General features: G+C 34.4%; 1 protein-coding gene across 1 annotated transcript in view; it reads left to right on the forward strand.

Moving 5' to 3' along the window:
• Positions 1-4139: 4139 nt before the first annotated feature.
• LOC134532346 (nose resistant to fluoxetine protein 6-like) overlaps positions 4140-19328 on the forward strand; it is a 71063-nt gene continuing 55874 nt past the window's right edge. The window contains exons 1-3 of the mRNA XM_063368772.1: positions 4140-4267; positions 5561-5721; positions 12186-12354. Of these exons, the coding sequence (XP_063224842.1) occupies positions 12205-12354 (150 nt within the window). The 5' untranslated portion in view covers positions 4140-4267; positions 5561-5721; positions 12186-12204. The remainder of the gene's footprint in view (positions 4268-5560; positions 5722-12185; positions 12355-19328) is intronic.

Here is a 19328-nt window from a genome sequence, read left to right on the forward strand (position 1 = left end):
ATTACTGCACTCTAGCGGGTAAGAATTAAACTAACATGGCGTCAGCGCACTCTAGTGGTCGATAACAAGATTGTGGCTTCCAGCATATGAATACAAGATGGCGGACATGACGTCATACTAGGTGACGATATATATACTTTGACATAAGTGGTGGGGGTCAGTCTGTCGATGGCTACCGTGGAGGAAGGATCTGTTGTCATTTTTATTTTTATGCCTTCACCGGGTTCGAACCGAGGACTCCGAGTTCCGTGTCGTAAATGTTTGTTTTTTAAATATTTTTTATTAAAATTTTATTAAATGAATTTTTTATTAATTTTTAATTTTTTTATTAAAATCGGATAATAAATAAAGATTTTAAAGATGGCGGCTGTAACGATAATTGCAACGGTGACGTCATATTTCAAAATGGCTGGCATGGCATCCTAATTTTCAAGGTCATTACCTCGACGGCTTAAAGCGGCTAGCTGTTAGGAGTTAAAAGCCGCTTTTAGAAATTTGGGTTCTTTCTAGGGCAAAACGACTTTTGAGGATTTTCGAAATCCTAATTTTTGGATTGTGGAATTTTTTGAGAATTTTTGACTGATTTTTTTTCCGCGAAAATGAACATTGGCGATTTTTGAGGATTTTTGGGCAAATGTTGCCCAATTTTGACAAGTTTTGAGGGTCAAAGGTCTAGGTACTACTTGTCCCGTTACACTGTGTCCAGTTACGCTTATCAAAGATGGCGACCGGAACGTGACAATTTTTCGTGCGTGCAGCTCCTACGCTCCTCAGCCTTAAAGCCTGTGCCCGGACGCCCATTTGTATACTACTTACCTAATAACTGAAATCTGCACTGAGTGACTGTTATTTATGACAGTGTACTATAACTTAAGTACAGAGGTCAAATATTTTGTAATTTTATTATCATAAATTCAGATGAATCAACACAGTCTTGCATATCAGGACAAATTTATCACTTTGGACTGAGTATCTATAAACTTTTAATACAGTTCAAGACAAAAAATTTTCTCTATGATTTTTCAGAACGCTTATTGACACTGTATTCCTGAAAACTTGGTATTATATCATAAGATAGTATGTATAAATTGTTAATTGGGATCACTATAGCTTTCTCTCAGTAATATGATATGAGCATTATGATAGGCCAATTTCAGCTGGTGCAAATTTAAAATGTATTAACAAATTATATGATTGGCTGTTATTGTTGTAACATTCAGGTATGAAATCAGCTTAAACGTTTTTCAGGAAAGAAGAAAAAAAAAGATTTCTTGACCACCATAACATGGGTTATACTGTGAAATTGTGTATTGTCCTGTATTGGTATTGCTTGGTGATATTGGAGGCCAATTTAATATTGAACTTGTGTAAAGTAGAGACCTCATGTATTGTAGCTTTTCACAGAGACTCTATCGTAGTAGAGATATTTCATTTGTAATATTCTCCAAGTATACGGTGTAAGTACTATGACTGTAAAGCTATTGCCTTGATGAATTGAAATTGTGTAATTACTGAAGCCACTTTAGATTTGGTGCTTGAACGGGAAACGTTTACTAACCAAAATCATTGAGTGAAGAATCAGTGATTGTGATAAAATATTGAATATAATAACCTTTCCGTAAATGAGAATAGTCACTTTTAAACAGAATAAATTACTATCATCGGCAACTGGGTAACCGAAAACCAGTGGCATCCCTGAGAGTGTAATAGGTTTTTATGTGAAATCCTATAAAGCATCAGAAGTTTTTTTCTTTTATATCAAACCCTTATGTGTTAGAGTATTGCATGTATTACAAACATTTAACTCGTCTGTGTACCAACATAAACTTAAGTAGGAATTTTGATTGTTTTGCTCTTAACTGCATTGATTGTTTAATGTATGCTAGAAAGTGACATTAAAAGATATTGATAGTAAATACTGCTATATAGTCCAGCATATGGTTTCCAATATAGTTAAGTTAATGGATTCTGACAATCACTAATATTGGGGTATATTAATATTCACAGAATTATTATTAATATAATAAAACAGCCATTTGATTGGATAAACAATACTTTTGCTATACATATAAAAACTAATATAGGCTTAAAGAAGTTTAAAGTCTACTAGGCTGTATTACACTCTGTGTAGTTATTTGTATAATAAACATAATCGCAGACATATCCTTTAAGAACATAAAGTATGTGGTACCTACTTCTCACACGGCTGATATATATGATGGAAGAGCCACACGAGGTAAGATAAAATTAAAAATTAAAGGAAGAGGTTACCTTTTTCTAAATCAGATGTAGTTAGTAATTGTCTTCTGAATTTGAATGTCAAGTGTGAAAATTAATTTATATCACTTTCAGATCCCGACAGACGTTGTTCTGCCAGTTTATAGTTATTTACCTGGTCTGTACGTAATTTAGACTTTGAATTTATAAAGCAATATAGAAAAAAGCTGAAAAATAAGAGATGACTAATATTGATAAGATTCCATTATCTAGCTAACGCTCGGCTTGCATTGCAATGCCTCATTCAGTTTTGTTTTGAAAAAATTTTGAAGTAGTTCCACATTTACAAATCATCTATCCATCTCTCTATATATATTTATCTCTATCTACATCTATATACATCTATATATCTCTATATCTCTATTTATCTCTTTATATCTACATATATACTTCCCACTATCTCTATATCTTCTATATATAAGTCTCTATACAGCTCTATACATCTATAGGTATATCTATTTATCTAACCCATTTCATTCTCTATACCTCGCTCTATCTCAACTTATCTCTCCGTCTCTATCTCAATATATATATATATATCACTCTATCTCTGTCTCTCTTTAATATTTAAATAAATTGTGTCATGCGTGCGCACTTATACAACAAAAACAGACGAAGTGCCGCTATATAAAATGAAATAAACACATTTTTTGACACGATTCGTGCTCCAACTATTGAAAAATACTTATACCGTCTCAGTAACCTTCATGGGCATGCGCATAACAAATCACCGAAATTTCATCGCAATCGGATGAATGGTATAGGAACGCATACGGCACAAACAAACGAAAATTAAAGACATGACGAACGCATCAAACGATGATGCTTTTAAAATTCAAGGCAACTCTATCTATTGACGAAGTTAAGAACAAAACTGTTATTAGCGCCTTTATTTTGCTAACCACTGCGAGCTCCACTAAGCGGACTGGTCTCACCAAGGAGAAAAATATTGATTCGTCAGACCTTACTATGTGTATGATCGTGTGTCAGACATAGAGAAATGACACTCACTCACTATTTGTATGTCTATGACCTATAATTTTTTTCTGTTATAAACTGAAATCATCACTTTTTTTTCACTCCCTTAGGGATCGAATTTCATATTAATATGGGGTCTATGTGTTAATCCAGTTTATAAGCTAGCTGTAGGTCAAATTTCATCCAAATCCATTCAGTTGTTTTTACGTATAAGAGTAACAAACATCCATCCATACTTACAAACTTTCGCGTTTATAATATTAGTAGAAAGTAGGATAATCAATAGTGCTGAATGTAAACAGTGGTTTTACAGTTTTACAGTTTAGTAAAAAGTTGGTTCATTATCACCAACATAAAAAATAATTAAAAACAATAAATGCAATTTAGTAAAACCATTGTAATATGTCTGCATTAATTGTTAAATAAATGCATAAACTATCTAAGCTTGTAATAACATACTGTAATAGAGAAAACCGTTTTAAGGTTAAACAATACTATTTACAATATCAATTATAAAATTTTCGGTACCAGAATTAATTTTCATCAGAAAAATATTTAAATTTTAGAGGTTGATGACATTTTAAATTATTATAAAATTTAAATTTTTAAATTTCTGACATAAACATTATGTCACAATCTTAATATTCATTTTATATATCTGACCAAAATTTGATTATTAAGATTTATGGTTGAAAATGTCAAAACAGTACTTCTAATTACAACTTGTATCATTTAAACCGCTCGTGCTCATGTGTGTCGTTAGTTAGTCACGCAGCCGCCAGGGGCGCTAACAAGTGTCTGGTGGCCTAGTTTGGGAGTTTACGTTCTATAACTTTATTTATTCTAAGATTATTGGCTTATGATTATTGCTAAGTAAACTTTTTACATTACTTTCTTTCTTCGCGCCATTTTTGTGCTCTCGACCTAACAACATGGCTAAAAATTTTCTCCTCTTCAGCTTGCAGTTTGATATGAAGTAACACTGTCACATTTTCGTTCTATCGCCTTTGAGGTGAGTTAAATTTGGGGTTTGGTTATATTTGGCTTTGCTCTGTATTCGTTATGGGGAGTAACATTTTTTTTTTACTTTTATTTGTGTTATTAGCGTTTCGCGGGTGGCACCGCTATTTGCCTTGTCATGATGGGATAAAGGTGACGTGCAGTTAAAAGCAGTAAAAGTGTAATTATATTTTTGACTTGGTGCTAATATTCTTATACCAGCCAAATCCACCACGTCAGTGTTCGTCCTTACATTCTGAGTTAGGAAAGGACCACAGTACCGGATGCGGAGAAATAAATCAAATAAATGGCCGAATATTTTCCAAAGACTAAAAAATTTAACGATTAGGTACACTACTGGCAATTGATTATTTCACTGCGTAATCAGAAGCTTGTGTTCATTCTTATGCGCCAATTGGCCAACTCATTTGCAAGTTTGGGGTATTAATGGAAATGCACTCAGACCAAGTCAGCTGTGTTCCAGGAGGTATGTCAGCTACTGGGGATAGAGAAAACCAGGACTACAGCCTTACGTTTACAGCCTGATGGCATGGTGTAAATCTCCAACAGAAAAGAAAAGTGTTGCCGTTTCAAGGAAGAGCAGTGCTCCCCAATGGCAGCAGGTCTGCTCGGTGGTTGGGAGGTACGGTGTTGCAGGGGTTCGCCCAGCGATCAGGCTGCATGCCACTCCTGACTGCCTCAGCGACATGACAGCTCTGCTTTGACACCAGCAAGCCGCTTTCACCCAGGTGTCGCCTGGACCACCGCAGCGTCTCTCTGTGCAATCCTGCTAGGCCCTGGGGCCAGAGAATGCAACCTGGAAAACTTCCAGGCAGCAGATAAGGACGTGTTGCTGAAATCAAGCAACCAGTGCATTATTCAGCCACATCCGCTCGTGTTTGTGTGCAGAAGCTCTCCAGTTGAGCTAGTCTTTTTGGTAGCGACATCAGCGAGTGCGTTGAGAGGAGCCTTCGAGTTGACGAGGCAGCGACTGCGAGGTAGCGTGTGAGGCCTGGTGAAGACATGCGTCGGAGACAATGGTGCTTGAGCGTGGTCCGACCACTTGTGTAGTTAGCAGAGTAACTAGTTGACATAAATTGGGCAATGATCTAGTTGGTAATAATTAGTGAATAAATGGACATGAAATGCATTATTTCTTCGAAATTACCTTTTTCAAGTTCGTAAAAATAAAAACATTTATTGAAAATATAATATGTTTTCTTTAATTTTACAGATTTTTGACATTTTTGAAACCTCATTTAAATTTTTAAAAAAATTAAAAATAATGTACTTATTTTTTTCACAGTTTTTCCGAGGATTGCCTGAGTCTCTGCTGATAAACGGGACTTTGTTGGTGGATTTCTACTTCGTGGCAAGCGGGGCTTTGCTTGCTTATCACCTGCTCAAGTATCTACAAGAGCATAAATCTGCCAACATTTTATTACTCTTTCTCATTCGTTTATTAAGGTAACGTATTCATTGTTATAAGAATTAATTTTAAATGCTTTCATTGAGTGTTTAATGATGATCCATTACCAACAGTTTGTAAACAGTATAACAAGGCTTTAGTATAAAAATTTATATTTAATTTACTTTGGGAACAAATTTTATTATTTTTACATTTTCTCATCAAAATAAATATTTTATATTTTTTTCCGGTTATAACCAAAACAGAGGGTAAATGGGAATAATGTATAAAAATAAACAATGTCATAGTATTGTGTAGTACAATGTCAAATTACATTGAATTAACAAAATATTTTTTAAAAAAGCAGCATACACTTGTGGGCGTTCACTCATTCCCAATGAGCGAAAGGCCACTTTCCCAACACTCGCTCTGATATGAAGTTAGAGGGCGAAGTATTCAAAATTAATAAAATTAATTTCACCTCCAAAATACCTAGAATAAACAAAAATAATAGGCTCCATAGAAGTGTTTTGCTAAAAAAAATCGATTTTATAGTAAAAGCAGATATCATACAAACAAAACACCTAAAGCTTTGATAGTAAATTATTTTTAATAAATTTTTCAAAATAAAGATCATTAAAAAATTACAAAAACTCCATATTAATATGGCGGGTGCACGCACACTATTCGTTTACTCCAATTAACTTTACCCTTATATAGTTGTAAATAAACGCGCGTTTCGAATAGGCGCCTGAAACATTTATAAATAAATATGTATGCTTAAAATATGAATTACCTAACAACGTGTCATGCTGTACATAAACCTAAATACTTAAAAACTAGAACAAAGTCCACTAATCCCTAAAGAGTCCACTAATGGGCCCAAGTATTTTTTTGGTCTTAACAGTTTAAATAACTATACGACAGTCTCGGAAATCGGTGAATAACGACGATAGGTAAAATGTTACGTTAAGCTTACGTGAGGCCGAAACAAGTTAACTAAGTTCTCGATGACGCCACTTTTCGCTGCACTCTATAAAATATCTCGGTACTGCTTGCGGACGTAACGTATATCCGATATATTTTTGGTGGCAACACAAAATGCACAAACTCTGAAAGTCACTACAAAACAGTTATATATTAGAAAGATCGGAAGGTAACTGCTCAAATAATTCTGCCTAAAAGTCTAACAGACGTAACAAATGCTTACGTTACGAAAATAGGTCCCCCTCGTTATTCACACTGCACTAGCGTGTTACCGAAGGAATCGTTCACTGTGGCCACTGCAGGTAATACGAAAAAAGTTATTATCACCAACAGCGATCTCAGTATGTTCATAAACGCTACAATGACCAAACGCCGGTAATTATGTCGTCAGTCGCGAGGGGACTTATTACCTTCGAAAGACAGTTGGAGTTGCAGTAGGGTTGCGGGCAGCGCCGCCGGCCAGCAGCTCCGCAGAGTTAGTTACTCCTCTCGCCACGCCGCGCACGAGCGCTGTCGTCGCCCTCTGACGTCACCGCGCCCGCGCGGCTACTGCGTGCAAGAACGGTCCGTTGAAAAATTCATGCTGAAACCAACAAAATTAGAAACCAGAACAAATTAAAAGAGCTACAATAATAAACTATTTAAAATGAAAGGGTGGAACAAGGTAAACAACTGAATTAAACAGCAATTGCTCAACTGTTAGCCAAATGAAATAATATTACTGCCCAGAGCTTAGGTTAAAAAAATTAACAAAACTAAAGTCACCTAATGGCCACACACTTGAAATGCAAAATAATAGTACCTGCAAAGTTTACCCAAATTTCTGAAATAAAATTAGCTTTATAGCATTTCCACCACATTATTTTCCCTAATTATGTTTTTAGAAGCCAATCTTTATTTATTGATTTTTTGGTAACAGAATGTTTTAAGACGCTTCTCTATTTATCTTAAATTTTTAAGTTAAGTGGTTTATTACCGTTTTTATTCCAGGCTGGCCGATAGGCTCTAGCCGAAGGCCACAGTTTCCAGAAAGGTTTAGCTGCCTCTAGAAATTTCAGTCAAGTGTAGGCTTGTTATATATCTATAATATGTTGGCAATAATTTTTATTAAGTTATTTTTATTAACTTTATATTTGTTTTTTTTTGTATTACGTATTTATTAGGGCTTAAAAAGTTTGGACTGCTATGAGAGAATAATCAGGGTCAGAACTTTGTGTTCGCCGATGGCCGTTGGAGGATTGACGTCAGCGGTGGTTGACCGCGGCTTTAGAGAAAATGATGACTTGCCCGTCGAGCTGGGCGCGGCGCGCTGTTGCACGTGTGCTTCGGGCACCGGGTTTATGACAGTGGTGCATTAAATGAAATACTTTTACCTGACGTTACTTCTACATGCGGTGTGCTGCGTGAATCTATATAATTATTTTCACAAATGGTTAAAAATTTGTATAGTAACAAAAAAAGTTTACACGTTGAATTCGTTCTGGTTTTTTAAGTATGTTAGAAAATGTGGGATTTGTAGCAAACCGAAATTATGTTCACAATAGTTTAATGTAAACTAAATTACTAATAAAAAAATATTTCATCTGATATTCTTAACCTTTTTTATCTTGCATAAGGTCAAAAATATTATATTTATGTTATTTTATGCAACATTGTGATTTGAGATTGAAGTAAATCATGTAATTTGCACCATAATATTTTGAAATAATGGTATATCATAAATACTGAAAAATAAACAATTATTTTTTGACGTGACAACGTCTAATAAATCGATGAACACCGGCTGCACGCACGAAAAAGTGTCCCGTTACGCACATTTTCCCACTACGATGTGTCCCATTACGCTCATTGTCTTTCGCGGAAACCAGGCACTCGTTAATACATATTTTCATTTGTTTATCGCGAGGGGCGTTATTATTAATGAATTATAAATAAAATTTCATGCCCGGGGCCATGATTGCATATCATTTGGAGCACTGGATGACATAAAAACGTAAAATATTCTCGACGAATTTTAATCTCGACCCTAGCACACCACGAGCGTCTGGGTTGGAGATTAAAGCATAATTTCTTTCTTAAAATAACAAATTTTTTTTATTAACTGCAAGGGCATTTTTATTGAATTCTAATTTAATTTCACGACGAACAAACTTCGTCGTTAAATGTGTAATTGCGAAAAAGCGTAAAACATTCTCTACGTTCTTGAAGTTAGTATGAACGTGGCGGCCGACTAGCAGCCGACAATATATTTTATATTTCCCGCCTACCACTATAATAAATAAACATGGTGGACTACATACGTTTTTATAACTTCCACAAAACAAAACCATTTTTTATAAATATATATACAACATCTGAAACTATTATTTCTATATGGTCTCGTGGCCGTGCAGTTAGCATCGCTGACTTACAATCCAAAGGTTGACGGATCGAATCCCCGCCGCCGCTATAGGCCTACTTTCATTTTTGTACTTGTAAAAATAAATACGGCGCGCGCGACACTACAAAAGTAATAAACATATTTGAATTAATGAGTGCAAATAAAATTAAATTTATCAATTCAATTGTAGATTTCATTTTACACCTTCTTTGTATCCATACAAAATAGTGATGATTCAATTTTATTCATAAAAGTATGCAGAGGTAGATTTTATCGTACAAAAGATAGAAAAATTTAAAAAAAAAAAATACTTCCTCAAAGAATAACATATTTTTAATGCCTAAATGGTTTGGTTGCAAAAACCTATTACGGCTCAGTCTCAGGCCGAATTGGATATTTCATTTTCTTCTGGATCAATCATTTCATCAATGTTTTGTTATGACGTTGTCACGTTAAACTATCGTCCGTAAACCGACTTTACAGACAACCAATAATTTTTCAATTAGTTATCTAAAAGGGTATCAAGATTACACCTTTATAAAACATGAGAAAAACATTTAAAATACTCAATTATTATTACGTTTTTCTGACCAAAGTTTTCAATAAATTATTACGTTTTATTTTAAAATTTATTTTGGTTATTCATAAAGTTTTTTTTTTAATTAGTGAAGCATTTTCCATTTAGAAACTAGGAATAATATTCTGTTTGCAAATAACATTTACTAACTGAACCAAATTCCTATATAGAAGTCGAAAAACTTTAGAAAAGCCAATTATTTTAGTTCATGAATTGTGTGGAGTGACATTAAAAAGATGTGAACGCACACATCTTTTACCAACCATATAATATGTTTAACATATATTTACATAATATGTATTGAAATATTAATTATATATCATTTATGTTATTTTATATTTCTACCCAAATAATTATGCTTAGTTGCCTTCAGTGAAAATTGTCTTTTGTACATATAAATTAAAACTTTTATGCATGCCAGATGTGTAGTTATATCTTAGTGACTGAATCCTTTTATCATCTAGTTGAAATTGTCTTCTAAATAACAATTCTGCGTACATTATTCTTACATCTCAATAGTAAATATAGCTAATTTATCCCAGATCAACAGTGTAATAAAATTAGAGCTTAAGGGTTTATTTTACATTATAGATTGTAAGTAGGCCTAAATTGCATCACTGTCAGAATGCCATGACAGACTTTTCAGTGAGCATACATGGACTTGAAGCGTTAATAATAAATAGCATCCAGCAATGCACACAAATTTTAACATTTTAGATTTCAAGAAGAATAGTACTTTATTAGAAAGATTCTGCAAAAGTGTTCCACGAGACCAAAATCTTATTTTGTTATTAGCAAAATGATGTATTCGTCCTACGATACTGAGTTAAGCGGTATCATTGTAGCATGAGAGTTTATACATAGATTAGTGAGCCATACATTCCGTCTTCACAACCCGTGGAACCAGTACCAAAGATTCCTACCGAACACGCCTCCCTATCAGGAATGGTTCCTTTGAAAAAGGCAAAAATAATTTATTTTCATAAACTTCTTCGCTTTGTACCCGTCGAATATCAATACTTTTACAACAGCATCGTTCAGTGGCCTACCGCTACTGAATCAGGCGATGAGGACGAGTAAGGAAGTACAGTACATGATGGAAATGAGTATGACTCACAGAAGAATGTTTTTAAACTTGCTGTCTTTCAAGTTGGTTTGTTATAATATGTGTATATATATATACAGTGTGAAATGCAATTTTTTTATTAAATAATAGTCAAGTTTTTTGTTTCATTAACCCTAGTAATTAAAGCATTTCAAGTTATTTGATTACTCATGATTGCCTAACCATGTAGAAAGTAACTCAGTCCAGTTTTTTGAAAAATCATACACGTCAAAGGATTATTATTGATATGATTTTACCTTCGCAGAATCACACATATTAATTCATTTACTTTAAAAGATTTTTTCCTATTTTTTCTGACTAATATCTAAGTAGCAAATTAGTTTTCTTTAGCTATCTCAAACAATGTATGGTTGACTAAGGCCCTTTCTGCAGGGACCGATTCATTTATTCGTCGTTTCTGCATGCTCAGTCCTGTACAAGGAGTATAGTCGCTGTAGGTTGTGCTCTGCCAGAGGGTCGAACCCTGGACCTCGATCGAGAGCACCGCCGTACTGCGCACAGCGGCAAGGCCCGAGGCGCCTCACGGACTCTACGTCTTAGTTGCTTCACGCATTTCTAGTGTTCTTAGTAACCTAGCAATATTGCCCTGGACTGACATGGGCTCTCTCTCTCTCTCTCTACACACACAACCATCTCGTGTCGTGGCGTAACACGATCTCCTCTCGGACATTCACTTCACCCCTGCCACGCCGCCGGGCAATGTGTCACGCTGTCAAGCACAACGCAGCTCGAGACAAACGGGAGTCACCGGGGCAGCGAGGCTCGGCGCGCGGTCAACGCACGAAGACCTGCAGACTCGACAACTGCACCAACGTCCCACAGAGTTGAAACCAAACAGGTCCTCTGAAACAGGGGCGCAACAACAGGGGGGGGGGGGGCAAGGGTATTTTGCCCCCGCCCCCTCTGAAACCCTGAAGTGGTGGCAAACGGGGGCAAAGAAAGTGCTATGTAATCAATTTTTAGATAATAAAACTGCTTAAATAGCACCATTTTCCACCTTGAAATACAAATTTGGACCCCCCGGACCACGCTACTTCAATAGGGGGGATCGATGATTCTTTATAAAAAGGTATATTGCCCCCCCCCCCCCTCTTTTGGAAATTTAGTTGTTGCGCCCCTGCTCTGAAATTATATTTCATTAGATTTACTTCTGTTTGTGTTTGACACGTATTTTTACACCAACTATGCTAACTGTCTAACAACTGTTATTAAAGTGTTATTTATGTAACACAGCAAATAAAATATTACCAACATTTGAAGCAAAATGCATTTGATTATGTTTAACTTACTTTTTTAAAGATTAGCACCGTCAAAAATGTTGTACGACGCAGGACATTACTATTATTTTATTTCTGATAATTGCTAATGTTGACGTCCAGATGATGGCGTGCAGTTGGCACTCAGGTGGCGAGGCGACACAGGGCCTGGCTCACGCCGCGCTGTTCTCCTGCAGACTGGTGCCCGGGTACGCGATGGTAGTGTTCTTCCACGCCAGCCTGTTCCACCGCATGGGCTCCGGTCCACTGTGGACCAGCACCGTGGTCCTCGAGGGGGACCGCTGTCGAGCCAACTGGTGGACCAACCTGCTGTTCATCAACAACTACGTCCACCCGGACAACATGGTTTGTGATTCCCTGTTGTGGTTCCTCTTGTTCATTTGGTCATTGAGGCTAGGAAATGTTATGGATGTTAGGTAAGAAGGCGTACCTTTGTATCATGATTAACCATTTTAATTAATACTCAAGTAATTTGAAATATTGTAATGTTATGTCTTTGTGATCATGTGGTCTACAAACAGTTAAAAGCTCTTAATGTTATTTACTGGCTAGTAACCCACGACTTCGCTAACGCAAATTCATATTATTGCTTAATTATAACCACTTAAATAAGTATGTTTAATTAATTCCAAACATTTTTACTAAATAAATAGACGGACTAAATTGTCAGGTGCATAAAAATTTATTTCAAAATTTAATCTTGTGTTAATTACATTTTTTTAAGTATTAAAGTATTTATGAGTAGGCCTTTTTAATTTTTAGTATAGATTAAATATATGATTTTGAAACATCTGTTTCAGTGTGTTTGAAAATTAAATCGCACTTAAATCATTTTCTTTTCATAAAGTAACAATTTAAAACATTTCTAAACTCACACCTAAATAATTTTAACAAAGTTTATGACATCGTTTACACTTGCACTTTTATTTACTATGGTTAGAGCTAAGCTTTTAATAATTAAATCATTTCACTTTAATACAAATATTTATCAATATTTAAAGATATTTGATGCGATTGCATTTTTTATTTGAAGTATAGAGTACAGATATAAAAAATTTTATACAACGTTTCAGTTCATTCTTAGTTTGCTTAGTATTACTTAAACCAAAACCCAAATGTTTTAACCCTCTCTCCTTTTCCCACAGATATGCAATGTAATATTTAAGAACTAGCAAATATAGCAATATCTTTTAATCGGAAAAAACAACCAAATCTTTTTTTTCCTTATTTTTCTTTTTTGACCGCAGAAGTGAACTCCAGAATAATTGTATTATCACTTATATTTATATTGAGTTTGAATTTTTCTTTCCCAAAATGATTGAATGAATATCATTATTTTTTTTTATTTTTTAAATAATATTAACCATTGTTACAACTTAAGATGTGATAGTTTAAATAAGTTGAATAAGTGAAGGTAACTAAAGGTATTCTTTTTTTATCATTTCTAATGTATTAAATTTAATTTGATCTTAACAGAATACATTTTATTTATTGTTAAGACCATATTTATATTTAAATTTTAAAAAGTAGTAATTTGCATGTTCTAAAAAGACTTGGTAGATATTGCATGTTTATAAATCATACCACATAACTTACATTCTGCTTGATTAGCTTCAGATATACGACATTTATAACAAAAAACATTGACCGCCTGTTCACTCTTTTTGCAGTTAAATGTATAAAAGTGTTAAAGGTTAAAACATTATGGTAAATCATTATTTTGTATGTCATTCTTGCTCAGTTTTTTAAACTTTATTTTAATTTGCTTGGATATAAGATTTATTAATATAAAAAATCACATACTATCGTTTCACTGCCTTTGGGTTTGAATATCTAAAATTGGTAAAAATACTCCACGTAATTAATTATTTACTTTAATCACACTAAGTTTCTTACATCCAGCATTTTTTCTATGGAAATAAGAAATTTTTATGACTAAACAAAACTTCCTCACTTTTTACGCTCTTAAAAGACGACATACGGAAAACTGAATAAGTACAATTCGTAACTCTGTGTTTTGTTTTATTCTTAATATCTAACGCTTAGATATAGTAGATTTGGAAGAATTATTTCTTTTTGTATTTTAAACCAAAAGTTTCCGCTTTACACGCTTTATGGTCAGAATCTTGGAAATAGGTAACGTAATAATTTTTATTTTTTTACCATTTAATTTCAGGGATGTATTTTTTAAAAATAATGAATACTCATCGAATATTCACCCCATTAAAAGAAAAGTTGCAATAAACACAAAAAAATATGCAAAACATAAATTTGGATGCAGTTTTATTTAGTATCTAACTTGCATTTGTAATTGAATAGGAAGTGTTAGTTTAGGGTTTGAATTACGCTGTGCTAAAACACGTAGGTATATCACAAATGATTTAAAGGCACCTTTTTGTTCCAACGCTGACACAATGCTCATACCTTCTAAAGACTATTGGGCATGATATTTGACAACTTAAATATTATTATTTTATGAACAATAATACTTTCCGTGTGGTTTTAATATTAAAACTGTATTTTTTCACACTAAATTACTTTTTTTACATTTTGGTTGTGTAATTGTTACCTTTAAAAACGTTTATTTGTACGACCTTCCAGCCAATCAAAGATAGGAATAAAAATTTAAGTACATTTTTGAATGAAAAATCAACAACCATTTTTCGATAATGATGATTCTGAATGAAGTGACGCTTGTTCTAAAACCGTCATATTTTGACCGATCTAGCGTAATTTAGCAGCTTCGCAACAATGATGAAGCATTTTTAATTGTTTTTAAGTGTATTTATGTACCATTTCTACTGACGCTTACCTCACCTACATACAGTTATTATAGCATTTTGTGAACCAGAAAAATGTGTCATACATATCATTTGAGAACAAAATACCGATTTCACGTAAACTAAAACGAACTTTTAATAAACAGCCACATTTATAAGCTACATTTAATCACTGTAAATTGACATTCTTCAAGTTAAGAGACTCTCAGACTCAGTGGTCCCGTTTGTATTCGTCTCATTGCTTGCCACTGTTTTAAAGCTAGCCGCAGCGAACCCCAAATTTTAACCAGGTTGAGTATTACTTAATAATGTGATGTGCTAGCTGGAATGATTTCTGAACTAGGAACTCTATTAATACTATTGTTCTCTACATATGCATAAAAATGACCTGCTTTTTATTATTATTTATTAAACTACTTGTAGCTAAAATCATAAAAGGTTATTCTTTTTTTATACTTTATTACAGTTGACATTGTAAACTATTGTTTAGTAATATTGTATATATGTATAGTAAACAAAAGTTTAAAAAAAGACAGAGCAATACGTTTTTACAATTTATTATATGTTTGGTTTATGTTTATGTCCACACAAAGTTTGTAGTTAAGTATAATTCTACTTTAAAAATATAATATTAAATGGTTTTCCTATAATTATCATTTTAAGCTTAATATTGATTAATAATACGGATTCCCTGGAAAAATAACACACACCATTCTACCTGTCTGTTTTATGCTGACTATATTCTTGCTGTTCACTACAAATCTTATTGTTAATAGTAAAATAAATACAGCAAAGAAGGAAAGTTATACGGTAACAGAAGAGCTCTGAATGACTCGTGTATGAGCATCTCTCTAACGCAAAATCGTAAAATTGTGGTTAGTAGTTTTCGTATTTTTGATATTAGTAGTAACGGATAGTATGTTCTGGCGCAGGAGCTGGATCTAGGAGCTTGGAGCGGGTCAATGACCGACCAACTCTGATGTCACAGCGGCCATTTTTTGGTATCAAATTTGATTATAATTCCTCAAAAATAATTCAAAATTCCTCCAAATTTCTAGAGAATTTCCTTTTTCTAGAGGTAATATCAGTTTTTAGGGAAAATTTCTCATTTTTATTCCAGAATAATTCAACTATTCCTCAGAGCAGCTTAAATTTCCAATGGTCAAGGCTCCCTAAGCCACTGTTGCACTTTTCGTAACAGTCGCCATCTTGATATTTCGTAATTATTATCATATTTTAACGGGAAAAAATTTTCAAATTATAAAAATTCAATACATTAATTTTTAATAAAATTATTCTGTCATTTTAGTTTGCCAGAATCTTAGATTCTAGAATGATGTTCTTTCGTTATGACCGCCAGACTTTTCATTATGGTTGACATCTTGGATTCTAGAACAATGTAATTTGTGCTATGGCCACCATCTTGAAAATCTTTATATTTTATCATATTTAAATCCTAAAAATGTTCAATTTTATAAAATAAAAATAATATATATTTTATTTCAAAAAAATTTATGGTTTGGAGTCTCCAATTCAAACTCTACGAGAGCAAAATAAAAAAATAGCGATGGTTCATATCACCACAGAAGCCACCCGACCGACTGAAATCCCTCCACTAATGTCAAGATAAGTATTATGCCAAACAGTATGACATCATTACAGTCATCATGGTTTCGCCTGTTGGAGGCTACCATCTTGTATCCGACATATTGTTTTCTTCTGGTGGAGTGTGTTGGCAGTACCAACATGTTATTACTCGCTAGATTGCAGGAATAATTTATTACTGTGGCGTCCACAATTTTTAAATTGTATAAATTTTAAGCTAGAAATTCAGGAAAAATAAAAAAAAATAATTTTTAAAAATTATTATTTAAAATAATAATTTATTCGTTTGATATCATACTTTGGTTCTATCCTTGCTTGATGCAATACGAGATCATTTAATTAAAATTACAAAAAAGACTGGTTCGATAAAAACACACAAAATTACAAAAATAATGATTACAGAAATTCTACAAGTACAAAATAACAAGCAATATACAAGAGTTTCTCTTTTTTATAGTCTTCTTAGAGAAAGAAGCAAGTCTTTTGCATACCTTGGAATTTAGTTTCAGGGAATCTCTAAATGACAGTTGATTACCACATAAAGCACACAGTACAAGTTCTCAGTTTCATTGAGTGGACCGTGATATATTTCATGATGCCTCGTACTGAGCATGTACAGAAATGTCTTGCCACAGAAGATACATTTTGATCCCGATGAAGGCGCAACCAGAACATCACAATTCCTTATGTGCATTTTAAATCTTAAATAACATATAAACTTGGTACAACACTGCAGCCATTAAAATCTCCTCTTCGATAAAAAAAAATATATAAATTAAAATTTACAATTAGCTTCTGCCAACTTGTGAACTTCTCTATTGTTCAGCAGGGATAGAATTGGAGCAAAAGCCAGATTTTTTAGTTGTTTTTTAATTTTTATTTTTATTTGTAATGTATTGTAATTTTTTTTTTGTGATTCACTTCACTGATATTGATTTGGAAAACGTGTGTAAGTTATTTCCATGATCTCCTGATTTTTCCTGCCAATATTTTGTTGGTTTCTCCAAGTTATTGTGGTCATTCATGGCGAAGCATATTTTGGTTTTCACCGTGTGCTCCTGGTTATTCCTGGTGGGACCTTTTTGATGTTCGAGTGCTTCTGTTTATTTCTGAGGATTCAATCTTTGCATGATTTTTTTTTACTTAATGAGACATGCTATTTTATTTAGAATTACATTTAATTAGAAAATTTCTGTTACTAAATCAGCACTAAAATAATTTTATCAGGTGGAATTTAAAAAAAATCATTACTCAGTCAAATAGCATGCCATAAGATTGCTGATATTCACTATCATACAAGACGAACTTCCTTCTTCTTTGTGTCTAGCGAAGCCCTCCTTTTCTTGCGATCGTGAGTGAGCATCCCGCATTCCACATGAAAAAGCTACTGACTGTACAGCATGTCAAACGAAAAGATTCATTACTTAGACGATGACGTGAGACAGCTAAAGAAAATTGACATGCGGGACGAAGTTTCTTTTCTAGATGACTATCTTCTCTTTCGATTATGAGTGAGCATCCTGCTTCCCAAATAAAACAGGACTGCCTGTACAACATACATGTGGTCCCAACTGTCTCAAGAAACTGTATTTCAAGCAATAAGTTATTTGCATGATATAAATTAACTTTCGCCGTAGCCTTGTTGACTTGTTGCATCGTAGTCTTTTAGTCCTGTAGCCTCGCAGTTTCGTAGCCTTTGTTGTCATGCTGCCTCTTATACATACAGTCTCAAAGACTTTTAGTTTCTAAGAGAAGATGTAGCCACCTTAAGCTACGACTAAGACCGAAAACAGGGATGGGGGGTTTTACAGTAAACCCCATGACAGTGGACAGCAGGTGCTATGGAAAAAAATATATAAAAGAGATTACCAACATATTATTTATTCACAGAAAATTGCCTCTCGAGCGAAAACATATTAACAAAGGATATATTAATAATTTATAATAATCATGCGCTGCTCGTGCGCTCCCGCGGGAAGCCACAACGAATAAATACAATCAATCAATCATACACTTTAAAACAATGTGAAAATAAAGTGGGCGTGGTGGCGAAGCGTTAGAAGTAGCAAACAAGTAATATGGGCCGCTAGGCTGAAAGCAAAATCAAGAAATGAATTATAATGCGGCTTGACAATAAGTGTCCAATGCCATCGTGGCATGCCCATATACAACCGCAGAAATATTACGCAAGCTACAGGTAGTACTCGGCGTGAGCAAAAGAAACTAAATTCAAACAAAGATCTAAAGGGTCCAACATTGATAGCAATTACGAAACATTACATATCGTGGCAAAAATACAAAGGTGAAGGCGCGGCCACAACGCGCAGGCAAGAATAATACATCAGACTTAATACAGACGCTAAAGTTTCACAGCCGAGTACATACCAGAATGCAGCGCCACCCCCACAGTGACAGCCTTCGAGTCAGACGACCGAGAGACCGACGAAAAAGCTAGGAGCCAGAGTATATATAGGCCCGGTAAACCACTCGTCAGAGAGTGCTGGTGAGGCGGTTGGGAAGTGAGGAAGAGAGGGGGAGGAAGGGGAAGTTGTCAAGGGAGGGGAAAGATGGAGAGGGGGGAGGGGAAAGGAGGGGATGTAATGCTGAACCGTGCCGGCAATACGGAGCAACTGCTTCAAAGAAACCTGTATCCCTTAAATCTGTTTCGATGTAGCATCTTAGTCTTTTATCTTTGTTGCCTCGTAGTCTTGAAGCTAGTTGGAGCCTTGTTAAATCGCAGTGTCATAGACCTGTTGCATTTTAGTCTTGTAGTCAAATATCACTGGAGCTTTTGGAGCTGTTTCCTATTGTATCCCTGTGATGAGATCGTATTCCTGTGGCGAGATAGCATCATGCAAAAATGAATTTTAGTCAAAACGTGCTTCCTTCTTTTTCAAATGCATGTTCAGTGTGTGCACTGTGTGCCCATTGCGT

This window comes from Bacillus rossius, chromosome 5 (genome assembly GCF_032445375.1).
Source record: "Bacillus rossius redtenbacheri isolate Brsri chromosome 5, Brsri_v3, whole genome shotgun sequence".
NCBI classification, from domain to species: domain Eukaryota; kingdom Metazoa; phylum Arthropoda; class Insecta; order Phasmatodea; family Bacillidae; genus Bacillus; species Bacillus rossius.